Consider the following 18,697-nt stretch of genomic DNA (forward strand, 5'->3'; position numbering starts at 1 on the left):
TATTTTTTCTGACTTTTCATACTGGACATTTTTAATACTGCTAATATGAAATATATCAATTGCAAAACAAACAAAGCAATCATAAGCTAAGAAAAAAAAACACATTTACTACTATTTGCACATTTAAACTTTCATTGGAATATGGTTCAGCCAGCCAAAGAAATAAAATAGAGCCAACTGCTATTAATCACACTGTAAAATGTCCCACAGTCCAGAAACGTAACTGAGGCGTAGGCTCAAAACACAAGTTAAAGAAAGAAAGAAGTAACCTAAATGAAAAAAAGTCTAGTCTAGTATAGAGTAAAAAAAAAACAGCAAAAAATATGTTCATTAATGTCAAAATAATAAAAAAAATGTAGAAAGCAAAAGAGAATACAAACAAAACTGTATTAATGGTATATTTCTAATATCAGATAAAATTTATCAACTGCAAAGAAAGTCTCACCACAAATGAATTCCTTAATCTGAATGCAAAGCCAGCTAGAATAGCTACCTTTACAATGCACTGCAACATTTACTGTTGGTAGACATTATTGTGCAATATGGACTTTTGTATGTTTGAGGACATAATTATACTTCTCAGGACTTAAGGACCACAAAACGAAAATTGTGTACCAAGTTTGAAATGCTTTATCTTAGGGAATTGCTTCTTCTCTGAAGTGTGACCATCTCAGATTTAACATACATAAGTAGATGGGATGGGGGTGTAGCCTCACACTGGAAGTTCAGGAGACTTGTCCCTGTAAAAATGCTTTTAGTGTACTAAAGTGAGTTTCACATTTTGCTCTTACACTTTTTTAAGATTCTTGGATTTGTACCATCATATATTAAACTTCTAATAAAGCACCTTTCTGAATATTTTTTTAAATGTGAGAAAAGTAATGTGCTTTGAAGTAACACTGATTCAAAAGAAAGACAAAAATGTAATTGTGTTAAATAAATATGAAAATTGTGAGATTTAACAGAGATAACAAGTACAAACTATGCATTAAATATAATTTTATTTTTATTTACAAAGATTCTAATGTATTGAAACTCTTGGAAGAAAGGAAGAGGAAAATATTTAGATATATGATGAACTGATGTAAATGATAGCATAGATTGATTAGCTGTGCTTTTGGTATTCACCAGGCATTTTGACATGAAAATGTCAAAACACTGGTGACACAAGGCCGGATGATATACAGAAAATATTTATTGTTAGTAACCGCTTTCACAGATTAAAAAAATGCTTCATCAGACTAAAAATGCAAACTAAATAAAAACATTTGAATAAAACACTGAGGGAAGTTCAAACTGGCTGAACCAATCAGAGACTGTTCTAAATGAATGACATAATTACCTACATTCATTGTAATATACTAAAGTCATGAATAGACGAGCACAGATATTTGACACTGATATACTGCTTGTAGATATCATGACAATCAATGTTTCAGGGCCGTGTTCTTCAGAAATGGTTTTACTGAAACTTTACTATTTAGCCCATTTTGACATGACCTTAAAATGTTTTTTTTTTTAACTGGGTCCAATGGATTCATACAACTTTATCCACACCATTTTTATGTTATGAATTAAAACAGCAATGGCTATTTAATGAAACTGTGGATTATACTGACATGAGAGATACAAGTAACTCTATAGGCATTGTGAGGAACTGGCTACAGTCTTCCTCTGAGCTTTTATTTTGCAATAAGCCTGTACCATTGTTTACAGTCAGACCACAATAAATACCCTGCACCTGGAATACTACAGAAACTGAATCAGCAGCAAGTACTACACTGCAGTAACACCTACTTACTCTGTAAACTTGTCAAACCTTAGTAACAATTGTAGTGAGGTAAAAAACACCTCTGATTTTTTACCACATTTGACTATTCTATTCATGAAATGCTTTCTACCTGGAATTAGTAACATATGCCACCAAGAATGGAACTTACTTTTAAGATCTGACGGAAGCTGATACTGTGTTATGCATGCTGTTGGAATGCCTTTTTTCCCCAAGATTCCTTAGCAGCTATTCTAAATAAAATACAGTTGCACAAGGCATATAGTTTGTAGAAATATAATAAAAATGCAACAAAATATTTCCCCACTGACAAAGGCTTCATTATCCTTCTTATTTCAGACAGCACGACACAGGCTATCAAAAAAAAAGTAATGGAATCCTCTCTCTCTCTTCCTGTTCCTTTCATAATGTGCATATTTCAACATGGTAATAATGGAAGTGAACATAAAGTTGATTAGTTAGCCCATAACTGCATGTATTATTGTCTGAAACTTAAGCTGCCCGATCTGATTTTTATCAACTATGTTTTATCTATGTTTGTAACCCTACTGAAATCTGCAAATTATACTTATCACTAAATGTTTCTATTGTTCCTAATGTAATTATACTCTGCTTACTGGAGCTTTTCTCCCCGGGCCTCCGCTGAAAATGGACATATATCCAGTCGGACTTTCCCAATAAACAAATGTAAAATAAATAATAAATAAATAAATAAGTTGATCATCTTATTAAAAAGAAATTATATAAAAATATACTGACTTCGTACAGATTGCTATACTGCACCTAATCAAATAAAAGTTAATTCTGGACATCTTTATGCTGTCAACAACAGTTTACTTTCCTTTAGTACAAGTATGAGCTCAAAGCAAACAGGATTAAATATGTAGATAGCTGTGACTGAAACACAGCCAAGTTCAGTGCATAGCAGATACAGTTTAAGGTTGTAAAAGCAGGAAGGAGTACTTCACCTGTTCATGTCATTGGAGGAATACCAGGGCTGGTACTGCACCAGTATAAACCCTGCTACTTGCATGGCCAGACTGAGCATCAGATTGACAATGACAGAAAGCAGCAACGGTGGAGAGATCAGTTGGCCTGGGGGTCTGTATGGGACTAACTTTGGGTAGGCATGATTCAGGTTCACTGAAAAAAAAAAACAATAAAATTATTTAATTTAATATGCTGTTACGCACAATGTCAGTGCACTGTTACAGGATCATAAGCATACAGTTTTACAAATCAGCTAGTGACTAAAATAACAACAGAACAGAACAGCAATTTACTTACTTCTCTATTCTTTCTTAAAAAACTACAATAAGAGAACATGTTACATTATTAACTTTTAAAGACTGCATTTTTACCATTTATTCATATGTTTAGACAGCACCTGTATATTTTTTGAAGTAAAATACACACAGATGATCTAAAAAATGCCGAAGTATGTAATGATATTCATTATAATGAGAATTGCTCCAGGAATTCTAATATTGCTGAGACTAGTTACAGATCTTTCTAAGTAGGTGAACATTCTTGGGGAGTGAATGGCTATAGTATTATGTCATGACCATTAGTGGGAACCCAGAAATAAAAAAAGAGTGCTCTACCTACCCTTCCAGTACATGTATACTGCTGCTTCAGGGAATTTGTAAACTTACTTTCCCTTTCAGGTGAACAATTATTTCCCGGGCTTTGATCTTTGGCATGGTTATGTATCATCTTTTTATTTTGCTTTTTCTTCATATTTTTAAATATTTGGGAGCACTGAGTTTAATCAGATCGACTTATGACTCTGCCTCTATACTACAGGCTGTTAGCACAACTGAAATGGAAAGTTAAACATCCAAACCCTAGAAAAGCAACCTAAGAGACTGGAGTATTCAGGATGATATCCCATAGACATATATATTTTTTACAGACAAATAATTTGTTTTCAAAGTAATTAAAAGGCCTATCAGCCCCCAACAACCATACCTACCAAAGTGAACCAGATTTTTCTCACTAAAAGGCATAGTAGATCCTTTTATTCCAGTACCCATATTGTGTGGGTATCTCACTACACTTCTGTAATGCTGGCTACCATTAAGGAATGCTTATCTTCCATTTTGGTTGCTATGCCTGTACATTCATCTTTACAGTAAAGCAGTAGAGGAGGGGGAGGGGGCTACCTTTGATTCCTTCAAAATATCTTGTATCTTCTGCTTGGGAATTTAACTTCTGTTATTGAAAAATATAGCTGTACCTCATTTTGTTTCCATAATTTTGAATTTTATTTCAATTCCAACATTATAAAGGTGCTTTAAAACCGAAGCATCAGTAATAATAATTCAGGGTACAAGTCTACAGTTTACTGTGCAATAAAAAATGTACATAAATACATGTGCAAAGTAATAAAAATAAATACAACACAAGAACTGATAACTGTAAAATAAAGTTTCTGCTAAAATACTGAACATAAACTACGCCCACTTAAAATAAGACTGGTTTAAGACATCCTCACCAAATGCTAACACAAAAATGTCTTGAGACGTGTGGAAACAGGACAATGAAGAGCATTCCTACAGTGACTGGGGTAGTAGGCTCCACACTTGTTGTGCTTAATAGGCAAGACAGAGATAACCAGATGTTTCCAAACACACTTATGGTACTACCAGGAGTCCCTGGGGAGCACAGAGTAATGCCTAGGGTGGGTAATACAGCATGTTGAAACAAAGCTATGAGTTCTTTGACAGCCAGTGCAATATTACTAAGAAAAATATATGCTGTTGTGTTTCCCCTTCATATGATCGAATTTCTCTAAACTTGAAAGTCATAAACTCGAAACCAGAATCTCAAATTTAGAGAAACTCGAACATATGAATGAGACAAAAACAAAAATTAACACGTTTTTGCACCCCCCACATCCCTCCTACTTAAATATACCTACTCCAAGATAGCACTATAGTGAAGGAAAGGGAAATCTCCCATTCCGTGCTATACGCGTAAGTGCAAAATGGAAGATTTTCCATTCCTCTGCTATAGTGCGGTCATGGAACATTCACATTCAAATTGCTAGGGTACAGGGGACCTGGCCCCCTGCAATAAGGTAAGTTAACTTTTTATTTTTTTAAACCTAAGGCTCCCATTCACAATTTCGAGTGAATGGAAGTTCCAGATTCTGGTCTCAAGATTATGAATTTCGAGCTTCCATCCATTCGATCTTGTGAAGTGGAACCGCTGTCGCACACAGCCTTACATGCCAAGGCTGTAGAATGCATGGAATATGTAAGAAAAAAGGCCTAATAGCTGTAGATGGATTTCTGTATAATACGTAAGGTAAAACAAAAACTGTTGCAACCCTGACATTAGTTAGGCTTGTAATTATGAAATCTCATTCACAATGATGTCCTTAGTGTCTGTGAAGTCAATAGGCCTTGTGAAGAGAAATGATATGCAATAGCTTTATATCTGCATGCATGAAGAATGATGCACCTGTGGAAGTTAGTTTAAAATATGGAATATTTTGATGTTTTACAGATGCATATTATTTTCTAGTAATGGGTTGCTGATTGCTGAGAATGCACTCTTAGATGTAGCATTTCAGTGAATAGTTAGTGGTAGTTATTCATATGAACATGAATTTCATAATTCGCTATAAAATATTGTAGTAAACAGAAGTCTGGTAGCATTCTATATCTCAACACCTGCAAGATCGTCAAATGTACTGGTAAACCTTCAGAGAAAGAAACTGTTAGTTTGTACGATGGAATCTATGTGGCCTATACCGGAATGAAAGATAATTTAAATATGAGAAAGTATCAAAATTCTGCTGAGAATGTGGGCTTGAACTATTTTTAACAGACTGGTCAATACACATTCAACTGTTTTAATTAATCATATTTCTACTGCACAGCATTGAATCATCCCATGCAAATGTGCTGAATTTTGATTATAATTTTTTTTCATTCTTCTGTGTAGCTTCATAGATGTCTGCCTGATACTCTGTTAGTGAATTCCTTAAAATGGTAACATATTTATGAGGATCCTTAACACCTGATTTGAAGAGTTGGAGTGATTTATTTTTTTCTACAAGTACTATAAGATCACTCAGGTAGATGGGACCCAATTCATATATAGACAAGTAAATTAGAAGCAAAGTAATGGATCAGGACTCATTGTAAACTCTTCAACACTGGAGTAATATGTTTGTAGCAGGACACTGTAGTAAAGAACCTGGTTACTGAGCCCTGCACAGTGTGCAAGTGTCCTTACAATTGTTAGGAAATCCAAGGTAAATATCATGGCAATGTCCAAGACAAGATGACATCAGTACATGAGCAATTACCAAAGAACCTCTAAAAATATAATATGCCTGATCATGAAAATGGCTTAACAATTAAGACATGATTGGTAGATCTGTAGTAGTAAGGGGTTACTGGCAAGGGAGGAAGTGTACTCTTGAATGGATTTATATTCAACTTAAAACTACTACAGTGGAGCTTAAGAAAATTATGGGAGAAACAATTTGCTTTCAGCAAGGAATAATACTTTTAGGTGGGGACTGGAATTTGATTTGAAACAGTGAGGATGTATCTGGGGGGACCTTGAAGGGAGAATATAACAAAACAGGGTTGATTTTTGAAGAAATGCATACAAATAATACAAATATTTTTTTTATGGAAGATATGAATTCAGTAGTAGGAGCTAGGAGAAAATTTACTATTATTCCCCAAGGTGCAAAAACTGGGTTAAGCTAGATGGAAATTATATTTCACAGGAAAGTGTGCATTTAATTGAAAGTTTTGATATGCATCCAATAACTGTTTCAGATAAATAAAATAAAAATGCAGGGAAATGAACTAAAAACGAGACACTGGCTGTTCCTTAGCAGTTAAACAGACAGAAATTTAAGGAATGAGTAGTGGCAATTATTGAGAAGGGAAGATAGAAATGTCTTCAGAAAATGGTTGGATAAAATGAAAGTGGAGTTTAAAAACAGTAGAAAGAAAATGGTTAAAAAGTAACGAAATATTTATAGGGAGTGACAAAGTTTAAAGTACTGCACAATAAGGGGGAATCTCACAGAACAAGAAGAGGGAGATGAAGAGGGCAACAGTCAAGTGGGATAAGTTGATCCAACAGAACAAGGTGTTTTGGCATTACTTGATTTGAAGGGGTATTGTAGAGTCAGACAGTTAAGGCTTCTAAATATGGCACAGGCAGAAAGCTATAACTAAAAGTGGAAAGGGATGATGATGAAATGGGGGGAGAGACTAAGATTTTGAATGCAGATCCTTAAAGAAAATAACAATAGCCATACATAATATTATATTCAGAAAGTAGCGGAAAGTATTCTAAGAACTAAGCCAGCACGGGAATGGAGAAAGATTTTGCTGATGGGGATGACTGCGATAAGGGATACAGGGAATAGGCAAGAGGGGACTGGAATTTACTGGAGAAAACTGGCAAAGGAACCCAGATATTGGGAACAAATAATTAGAGAGGGAAAGATAATTGAATGGGATGAAGCCAAGAATGCATTTGGTTTGCAGGCTAGAGACTGCCTTCCCTGTCAAAGGTTGATGCCATAGTATAGGCAAGCAGAAAGGAATAGGAGGATCCTAAGTGAAAGATCAACACCAGTAGGGTTTTTAGTTGAACCAAGAACAAAAGCTGTTGTTAAAAAGGGCATATAAAATATTGCATGGTAACTATAGGAATCAGTCAGAGGAAGTTAGAAAGGATTGTGAAGAGAGTTTGGATAAGCAATTCACAAAGAAACAATGGGAGGATATATGTATGGCTTCCAAATATGCAACAAAGTCTAGAAGATTTAAGAGTTTTGCTTGGAAGTTTTTGCATGGGTATTTTTATATCCCAAGCAGATTCGAAATAATTTTTTCTCAGGTAGACTGAAAATGCTGGAGGTATGATGGGGGGGGGGGATATTTGTGAACATATTTTCTGGGAGTGTAATGAGTTGGCAGACTTTAAAAATTTCCTGGAGACTACTCTGTCAGAAATACTGGGTGAGCCAATTGGTGTAACTAAGGATTTTATGAGCTGTGATACAAAATCTGATTTGCCTAGACAAAGAAAGGCCTTGCTGAGTTTAATTCCGGTAGCTGCCAAAAAAAGCAATTCCCTTAAAATGGAAATAAAAGTTTAAACCAACTGTATTAGAAGTAGTGAATATAGTAACAGAGAGAAAAAAAATGGAGGTGGGATCTTTAGAAAAGGGTAGGAGCAAATGACATAGACAAATGTGGGAATTGTGGGAACAACATATGCAAAATAATGTTTTGGAGGAGGAATGAGGTTTAATGGAAGGCAGGAATTGAATGAGTTATGTAATGTCTGATTGTCAATGACTGTGTAGAACATTATATGGAATGTATAATGTTAGCAATGGAAAATATGCCAATATGGTTTGTTTTCATTTATATAAATGTATGATTACCTGTGTCACAAGTGATAATTCTGTAAAGATGCTTTTTTTGTTGAAAGAAAAAGATTAAAACATCATGATGTAAGTGTAACTGACATCTGATCTCTAAAGAGTAGCCAGCTTTCCAGGATTACACCTAGGTCAGGCACCTAGGTCACACATTCAGACCTGGTGCCAACACAGAAGATGAAAGATGGGAGTGGAAAAGCAGATAAGGCTCTCAAAGTTGCATGATCTGCGAGGGGCGTGGCCAAGGATGAACACAGGATAGCAGCAGATTTCTTCAGCTCCACCAATTTCATTACACTGACAGGAATTAATTACTTAAAAAATTAATTTTTGAAGTAATTTTCTACGTTTGTTTTATATAGTTCTTGAACTATATCTAAAAAAGAAAGGAAATCTTAACAATATTCCTGTCAGAAATCACTGTGGAAATTTTCCTGTCAGTTTATCAGTCTGAAATGAGTTCCAGTAAGACAAATTCTCAAGACTCTAGCATCAAGAAAGAACTTCAGTCTCTGATAATTATAATCCAGCAACTTACTGATAAAATGGATAAAATGGATACTAAAATAGACACCTTCATAGAAAAACTACAAAACAAATAGACCTGTTACGTACAGACCTGCAACAACAGAAGAACCAGATGACAGGCATAGAAGAAGCTGTGAATGACATGGAAAATAGAATCCAAGAAGAGGAAATCAACATTGAGTTTCTGCTGAAACAAAATACACATTTACAAACAAAGCTGGATGACCTGGAAAATAGATCTAGGCAATAACATTAGGATTTTTGGACTGCCAGAAAATATTGAAGGTAACAATATTACTTCTTTTTAACAACTTGGCTCCCTAAAACTTTAGACTTACCAGAAGCATTCTCTTTTGGTATCGAAAGAGCACATAGATCTATAGCTAATACTAACTCTAACAAAAATATCCTAGATCAGTTATAGTTAGATTTCTATCATCTTTTGATAAAGAGATGGTTCTTAAATCTGCTTGGGCTAAAGTTCCTGTTAAGATTAATGAGACAACTGTGCGTTTTGACAATGACTATTCTTCCATGGTAATAGCTAAAAGAAAAGTTTTTCTGCCACTAATAAGGGAGCTTAAAAAGCACAGTTTAAAACATACCTTCTGTTTCCTGCCAAGCTTAAAATCTTCCTTCCTGATGGTCCTAAGGTTTTCGATGATTTAGACTCTGCTTTACTGTTTGTCAAAGAAAAAGGATTTTGGATAAAATAGAAGAAATGGAATGGGCTAGTTCTTCATTAAAGAGATTGGCAACTGAAGCTTCGTGGAAGACTTCAGAGAAGAAGAAGAGACTAAAAACAAATGATTTGTTATATGTTTTTTCTCTCTCATCATTTTAGTTCATTATTAATCTTTTTGAATATAGTTCCTGCATTTCCAGAAAGCCACAAATATTTTGGAAAAGATTTAATCAAAGTTATTCTCTATGTGCAAAGAAATGTTTTGTTTCATAACCAGTCAAAATACCTGAAGATTTAATGGCAAGCTGTGATTCAATTTGTTTCTCTTTCTGAAAAGAAGTAAGGTTAGTAATTTGATACATTTTTATCTTTACCTTTTTTCCTTCTCCTTTTATTATTTTCTTTGTTTAAACAATGACATTCTATTTAGATTATGTAGTGGGTAAAGGGTGGGGAGGGCAGGGAGAGAACAGTAATGAAAATATCATTAATAGAATAATAACATATTTATTCCTTGTAAAAGTTTTTATAAGTTCTTCAAATGCTATTTCTAATTATACTTTCTTGATTATACTGCTTATGCCTGTATGTAAATAATCTGTTATGCTTTAACTAATAATAATCAGAACTAAATAAGAGTAAATAATATGTTTTATTTTTAACTCTATTAATATAAACAGTAAGTAACATTCCATTGTATATACTTCTTACAGCTTTCTCTTACATTTTTTATTTCTGCCTCACTCCCTTTTATTTTCTACTCTCTTTTTCTTTTCTTTATTAATATATAGAAATGCTTTTGATTGTGCAGGCACAGTGAATAATAGGATTTGTATGAAAATTGAGTTGGGAGAAGAATGTTGAGTTTTATTGCTTGTTGGTAATTTTGGGCTTAATTTCACTTACATAGAGGCTGTAATGATCTGTGGAATACATTGTGAAGGTTTTGTCATGTTTAGATGCATTTACACTGCTAAATGAATGTTTGTCACTAGTTTTTAATAAGTTTCCCACCAAAATGTTAAGAGAGACAATCTGAGATGTGGGCTGTCTCATGCACAGTGTTCATGAGTTACTTCAGAAGCTTCAGCTCACAGAATTCTCACAGAGAAACTGAAAGCAGTTAGTATAACCTTTGACATAGTTATCACACTGACACACCACAGATTCAGGAAAATGCTCTATTCATAAAATATGTCAGTTATAATGTTTTGTTTCATAACCAGTCAAAATATCTGAAGATTTAATGGCAAGCTGTGATTCAATTTGTTTTCTTCTGAAAAGAAGTAAGAGGCTGTACTGGTCTGTGGAATACATTGTGAAGGTTTTGTCATGTTTACATGCATTTACACTACTAAATGAATGTTTGTCACTAGTTTTTAATAAGTTTCCCACCAAAATGTTAAGAGAGACAATCTGAGATGTGGGCTGTCTCATGCACAGTGTCCATGAACTACTTCAAAAGCTTCAACTCACAGAATTCTCACAGAGAAACTGAAAGCAGTTAGTATAACCTTTGACATAGTTATCACACTGACACACCACAGATTCAGGAAAAATACTCTATTCATAAAATATGCCAGTTATAATAAGTCTAAATGATGTAGTTTATTGTAGTAAGTAAATGTCTTATTTTAGAAGGCATAGAAAATGAAACATTTATTTAAATGTTTTTGAAAATCTACTTAACAGCAGCATAATAATCTGTGTTAAAAATTTGTGTTCCAAACATATACTTTACTATAACTCATTTAATTCATCTGATTGACAAGCATAAATAATCTTATAACTCTATTCTGGAAGAAATGTCATGTGATATATTTTAAAGCAGTAGGTTAGCATGATTGTAAAATCTGGTTACTAAAATGTGTTTGCTGTGCATTATTTTGTATAAAGCAGACAGATTTATTCTAGGGACAGCAAGTAGGATAGTGCTCAACAAAGACACAACTCAGTGAGATCAGATATATATATATATATATATATATATATATATATATATGTGTGTGTGTGTGTGTGTGTGTGTGTATGTGTGTGTGTGAGTGTGATGGCTTTTTTTTTATATATAATAATGCAAGTGTTTCTGAGAATCTGCATAACTATCCAATATGATTTATAATAATTTCTATGAATACAATATTTTACTCTATTGACAAAATGAATGTTTGCCACAAGTTTTAATAAGTTTCCGCCAAAATGTTAAGGGAGACAATCTGGGATGTGGGCTGTCTCATGCACAGTGTCCATGAACTACTTCAAAAGCTTCAACTCACAGAATTCTCACAGAGAAACTGAAAGCAGTTAGTATAACCTCTGACCTAGTTATCATACTGACACACCACAGATTCAGGAAAAATACTCTATTCATAAAATGTCAGTTATAATGAGTTTAAATGATGTAGTTTCTTGTAGTAAGTAAATGTCTTATTTTAGAAGGCATAGAAAATGAAACATTTATTTAAATGTTTTTGAAAATCTACTTAACAGCAGCATAATAATCTGTGTTAAAACTTCTGTTCCAAACATATACTTTATTATAATTCATTTAATTCATCTGATTGACAAGCATAAACAATTTCATAATTCTATTCTGGAAGAAATGTCATGTGATATATTTTAAAGCAGTAGGTTAGCATGATTGTAAAATCTGGTTACTAAAATGTGTTTGCTGTGCATTATTTTTTATAAAGCAGACAGATTTATTCTAGGGACAGCAAGTAGGATAGTGCTCAACAAGGACATAACTCAGTGAGATCATATATATATATATATATATATATATATATATATATATATATATATGTGTGTGTGTGTGTGTGTGTGTATGTGTATGTGTGTGTGTATGTATGTGTGTGTGTATGTGTGTGATGGCTTTTTTTGTTAATAATGCAAGTGTTTCTGAGAATTTGCATAACTATGCAATATGATTTATAATAATTTTATGAATACAATATTTTACTCTATTGACAATAATGAGTTTAAGTAAATGCTCATATACAAACAATTCAAGATTTTTTTTTTTGGAAGCTGTTAATAGTATTCACATGACAGAAAATAGATGCATCTTAATATATGTAATGTCTGAATCATATTAGCCAAAGTTTTTGATTTAAATGAATGTTAGAACCTAATTTTCTCTCCTCTTGATTTCTAACATCAAGATTATTTGAATGCTATTTGAATACAAGTGTTATATATTACATAGATCTATATAGTAGTATGAACAGTTTTAAAAAAAAGTTTATTTTAGTTTATATGATGCTGTTTTACCAAATGTGTAGTTTTGTCTTGATAGATAATTGAATTGAAAACTGTTAACCTCAGTTAAATATAACTAGTATTAAATTGATAAGGTGGTAGCTGAGGTACTGCTGCTTAGGGTAGGGGTTAACTTGAGTAGTAAATACTACTCTAAGTTGGAGTTTTCAACTCCAGGCTGGATGCAAGGTTTAATCCTTACATTATTTTCACTTGTTCATTGTTATATGTATATAGTTTTGACATCCACAATATATTTTGTATACTCATTGTCACTACAAACAAAATTGAATCCTATACAAAATCCCATAAGAGATTTAATAAATACAGCTATATTTAAAGGTACACCTAAAGAGGAGATGTAACATTATTTATCTTGTTATTTGTTATTTCGATCATAAGATTCTTGAGTTTTAAAATGCCAAATGACATCTTTAAAAGGAATTTCTTTAAACATTAATGGATTGAATAATCCGTGTAAAAGGGCAAGCCTAATAAGATACATTAATTTACACAAGGCCAATCTAGTCTTCCTGCAAGAAACCCATCTCTTGAAAAAGATATTGATAAACTAGCCACTAATAAGTATACAGTATTGGTTAGTTCAGAGCACACTCAGAAAAAAGAGGAGTGGCTATTTTGTGGAATAAAAGTATGCCCATTCCTAAAACCATTAAGTCTTTTCAGGATGACAAAGGAATGTTTTGTATGGTTACAATACAAATTAATGGGAAGACTTACACTTTAATTAATGTATATTGGATACCTGGAATTGGTATTAATACAGTGAAACATCATATTGATAAGATCATATCATTCTCTATAGGGATATTATTTTAGCTGGTGATTTTAATTGTATACTACATGAAAGTGATACTACCACTATAAGGAAAAGAAGAATTACATCTAATGCAAAACATTTAAATGATTTTGCTAATTCTTATCATTTGAATGATATTAATAATCAGATAGATTCAAAATCATTACCATACACATTTTTTCTAACAGATACAAAACTTATTCAAAAATAGATAGGGTCTTTATTTCTAACCAGATGGTAACAGATTTAATTAATTCCAAAATCATTTCATGTCCTATATCTGATCATAACTCAATTGTTTTTGAATTCATGATAAAAATACTCATAATGTTCAGATCAAAAGGATACCAGCATACTTAACTCAGCTAAAAGACTATAAAGAATATATACTTTCAGAAGTACAACATTTTCTAGACATAAATAATACTCCTGAAGTCTCCATTGTCTATGTTTGGGATGCCTTAAAATCATATCTATATGGACAAAGTATCAGATGGTATAATAATAAAAGGAAATCTTGGGATAAGGAATTGTTAGATATTCAAAGTAAATTAGACTCTTATAAACATAATAATAAAGAAAATATTATGGACAAGAAAGTTATTGAAGAAATAAACAAACTAAATGAGAAATACAAAGAAATTTTAACTCATAAAGTTAAAATAACTTTAGAGAAATACAAGTTTTGTCTTATTCAATAAGCCCCAAATACTTACATAGACTTAAAAATAAAACAAAAGATTGAATAAACAAAACCATATCAAAGAAATCTTTTCTCTAAGGAAAAGAAGAATGTTTCTAGTATACCAGAAATACTGGATGAATTTAGAAATCACTTTCACAAGATTAACCATAACAACATTAACATGGAACCTAAAGATAAAATAAAGGAGTTTATAACCACAAACATGAATAAAAAGCTTAATAAACAACATATTAAACTATTGGACAAGAGTATTTCATATACAGAAGTTATTACACAAATAAATAAGCTTAAATCAAACAAAGCACCGGGTAATGATGGTATTATACCAGAGATATATAAAATCCTTTCTAAAACTACATATTCATTAATACATAATGTTTTTATTTTGGCCCAAACTGAGTGAATAACCCCCCCCATCTTGGCAATATACATTTATTTCACCAATTTTAAAACCTAATAAAGATCCAACTAGATGTTCTTCAGATCGACCCATCTCATTACTTAATGTTGATTATAAAATGTTTATGAGTATTTTTGCTGATAGATTGAAGACAATCATCCCCGGCATTATAGATATAGATCAGACGGGCTTCATTGTAAATAGAAATACTTTTGATAATATAAGAAGAACTTTAACATTAATTGATTTTGCAAATAGGAAAAAGAAAGATTTAACACTTATTAGTCTTGATATAGGTTCAGCATTTGATTCAGTAAGTTGGGACTATCTGTTTACCTTACTGAAATGTACAAACTTCTCTGATGCATTTGTAAATTTAATTGAGCATTTATACAAAGGAACGCTGGCTTATATTAAGGTAGGAACATATGTTTCACAAAAAATACCCATTCTTAAAGGTACAAAGCAAGGATGTCCACTTTCTTCACTATTATTTACTTTAGTAATGGAGCCTTGGGCTAATTTGATTAGAAACAGTACTGACATAGAGGGTTTTGAAATAGACGAAAATACAACATCAAAAATTCAACTTTTTGCAGATGATGTTCTAATTACATCAGCAGGATCTAATTCTTCTATGCAGTCTTTATTTGATAAAATGATGAATTTTAAAAGTATTTCTGGTTTAATATTCAATGAAGAAAAACTAAAATACTACCTATATATACACGAAAAATATTCTCATTAGTGATTTTACTAAATATGTACCCAATTCAGGTCAGATAACTTATTTAGGTATAATACTATCTAAAGATATTAAATCTATTATATATAATAACTATAATACCTGTTTTCTTAATATACAAAATCTTTTAATACCTGGAATAATATGTTTTTTACTATGGAGGAGAGACTTACAATTATTAAAATTATAATATTCCCCAAGATTTTATACTTAATACAATCAATAATACTTTCACCTACAAAAATAATTATCAAGAAACTGAATACACTAATGTTAAATTTCTTATGGGCACCTAATAGACCTAGGATTGCATTAAAGAAACATACTAATAGCTGGTCTCAAGGGGTATTTCTTTTCCAGACTTTAATTTATATATTATCTCTTCTATTATAAAAGTTATTACTTTATTAATAGATCAGTCATATATCGCAAAATGGAAAGATTATTAGTATGCACTTCATGAAAATCTCCTTAACACATAAAAATATGATTGTAAATAACTCCATGTTGTGGTTGCTAAAGGAATTTTGTACTTCACCTATTACACCTAAACATATGGTTTGTTACCCATTAAATATTATTATTAGTTATCGTAACTTTATATTCATGCACCCTAAGTATAGGGAATGGAATTTTATTGTATTCCCTATAATGTATACTCAGGGTATGCTTATGTCATCTACTTCTGAAGGAGCTCATTTAGCTATAGATAATGATCTAAAGTACTGGTATCAGCTGATATCTGATAATAAAGTTAAAAATCTAGATTTCTTAAAACAAGAATTTGATCTAAGAGAAACTTGCTGGTTAGAGGTTCAGATCTTTAGACAACATCTCATTGATAGAATAGATCTAATGTCTATAACAGTTAAAGAATCTATTCCAAAACTGATTGATTACTTGATATTAAATTTACAGCATAAAGTTTCTGATAAAGGTAAACTTTCATATATACATAAAATTATCAGACAAGAAACTTTTACAGTGTAGATTCATACTGGAATTATTTCACCTCTATTAATGGGGACCCACCAACTCAACAAGATAAACAATATATATTGGAATCTGCTTATAGAACTACATCTTCCATTGTCTGGAGACTTTATACATGGACATTTTACATAGATCTTTTATACACCTTTGATGATGAATAAAATAAATAATAAAGATAATCTATGTAAGAGATGTAATGTAGAAATTAATGCTGACTGGGCTCATATGTTTTATGACTGTATGAAGTTGAAAGAATACTGGAAGTCAATTAATGAATTTTGCAGGCTCTTTTACAGATAATTTCATTATTTCTAAGTCTCTTATATTATTCAACACACCTGTACCTCAATGTGTTAAAAGATTAAGCTTCCCTTGTTATGGTCTATCCTAGCAGTGGCCAGGAAAATAATAACTAGAAATTGGATTTCAGATACACCTCCTTCGTTCAATGAATTTAAAAATGTTATGAATATAATGTGCCATATGGAAATAAGCACAATTAGAATGAGAACAACTAGAAAAACATCATATTATATTGTATGGGATAATTTACAAAATTTGTTAAAAAAATTCTAATTTCAATAGCACGGTATTTTAGTTTAATTAATTGATCTGATTGTAGTGGATGTCTTTGTAAATACTTTAGTTGTTTTGTTGAATATTATAATAATACCTATTTTTAATTACTTGTATAAAATTGTTATGATATTTCTCTTATATGTTAAAACAATAAACCTGTTTTGAAAAAAAAAGTTGCATGATCTGCCATGGCTTTACTGCTGGCATGTTGAGCTTCAACTGTTTTGTAATTAATCATTAGAAAATGCCCTCCAAATATCAGCATGAGAATAGGCACTTACTATTCTATTCTATTCTATAGAAAGACTAGGTGTAGCTGGGAGCTGTCAGCATAACAATGACATGCTGACCTTAACTCCAAATGAGATCTTCAGGCAGAAGCATGAACATAGTAAAGAGAAATAAGCCCCAAATCAAACAATAGGGTACTCATCATTCCAGAGTGCATAGGCCTGTAGAAAGTTAATCCTGATACCACACTCTGGATACTCACAGAGATAACAGTAAACCATTTAAGAGCCACAGATGATAAATAATTAGGATCTCAACCACTTAATTAAGATGGCACTCTCAAATATGTCAAATGAAGCAAATAGATCCAGTAGGACTAGAAGGGAGTAGTGATTATGGTCACTGAATATCATGAGATCATTCATCATTCTAGTCAGAGTGTTCTAAATGTTATGGTGAGAGTAAAGGCAAAGTGATGTGGATCCACATGCCCATTGACTGAAAGACCAAGACCCAAACTGTGCATAAACTGCTTCCCTTGTAAAGGTTACCCAGAAAATGTGGCAGAGACTGCCGGACTGTTGGGTCTATTGCTGGTTCCCTGAGGAGTGAGCTAAACAATGGATTTTATTTTTCCTGTGTATGCAGAGACTCCCACAGTGCCTAAGGGTTTTTCTCAGTATCTGATATGCTGTTGGGCACATCATGACCAGGCTAGCAAAAAACAGCCTTGGGAGAAGGGGGGGGGTATATCTAACCTACAAGTCATGGAGATTGATGAGATAAAACAGAGCAACACTTCATTGTACAACAAAGAGCTAAATGACTCCAGTATGGACAGATATACAACTACCAAGCCTAATTTAGAAAACTATATACACTAATTCTACATCACCTGTGGGCCACAGATTAGCATTGAAAGTTCCCTTTACCATCTCCAATCACAGTTCCAACAGTGCAGTAATGTTGTCCAGGCCATACAAGACTGCACCTTAGGACCCAATCTAAGAAAAATCAAAGCATACAAAAGCTGACAATTGCCTATCCTTCCTCAAAAAAAAAAAAAAAGCACAATTCTCAGAACAGGCAGCTTTACTGTAATTAATATTCACAGAGAAACAAAGGAACAGAAATGAACCATAGTCTGAATGAGACTTCTAGAAAACACCGATGGCTTGGCCACCAGTGTTTTCTAGAAAACTATTCAGCCTATGCTTCATTTATCTGTCCTCCTGGACATTTAACTGGATGCATTCCGATGAAATATGAATATCAAGAGACAAAAGCACTTAATCTTTTATTAAAGTTCTATTTCCTGGAGCATTGTTTCATCATTTCTCTTGTTTTGGTTTTCCTAAAGGAATATAGTAGCCTGTGGAGGTACTCAGATGACTAAGACTTTATTCTTTACTGTGGGTTCATAATAAGTCCTGAACTTCTGTCTAATCACTGCTAGTTTGTCTTTCTCCTGTCACTGAAAGGCAAAATTGTTGAATACCTTTGACTTCTTTCCAGTGATGTAAAAAATGT

General features: G+C 32.5%; 1 protein-coding gene across 1 annotated transcript in view; it reads right to left on the bottom strand.

Annotated features, from left to right (window-relative positions):
- LOC122800919 (probable cation-transporting ATPase 13A4) overlaps positions 1-18,697 on the bottom strand; it is an 846,809-nt gene that overhangs the window by 174,200 nt on the left and 653,912 nt on the right. The window contains exon 26 of the mRNA XM_044070278.1: positions 2,758-2,932. Coding sequence (XP_043926213.1) covers positions 2,758-2,932 — 175 coding nt within the window. The remainder of the gene's footprint in view (positions 1-2,757; positions 2,933-18,697) is intronic.

This window comes from Protopterus annectens, chromosome 4.part1, assembly GCF_019279795.1.
Source record: "Protopterus annectens isolate FY-2018-M chromosome 4.part1, PAN1.0, whole genome shotgun sequence".
Lineage (NCBI taxonomy): Eukaryota > Metazoa > Chordata > Ceratodontiformes > Protopteridae > Protopterus > Protopterus annectens.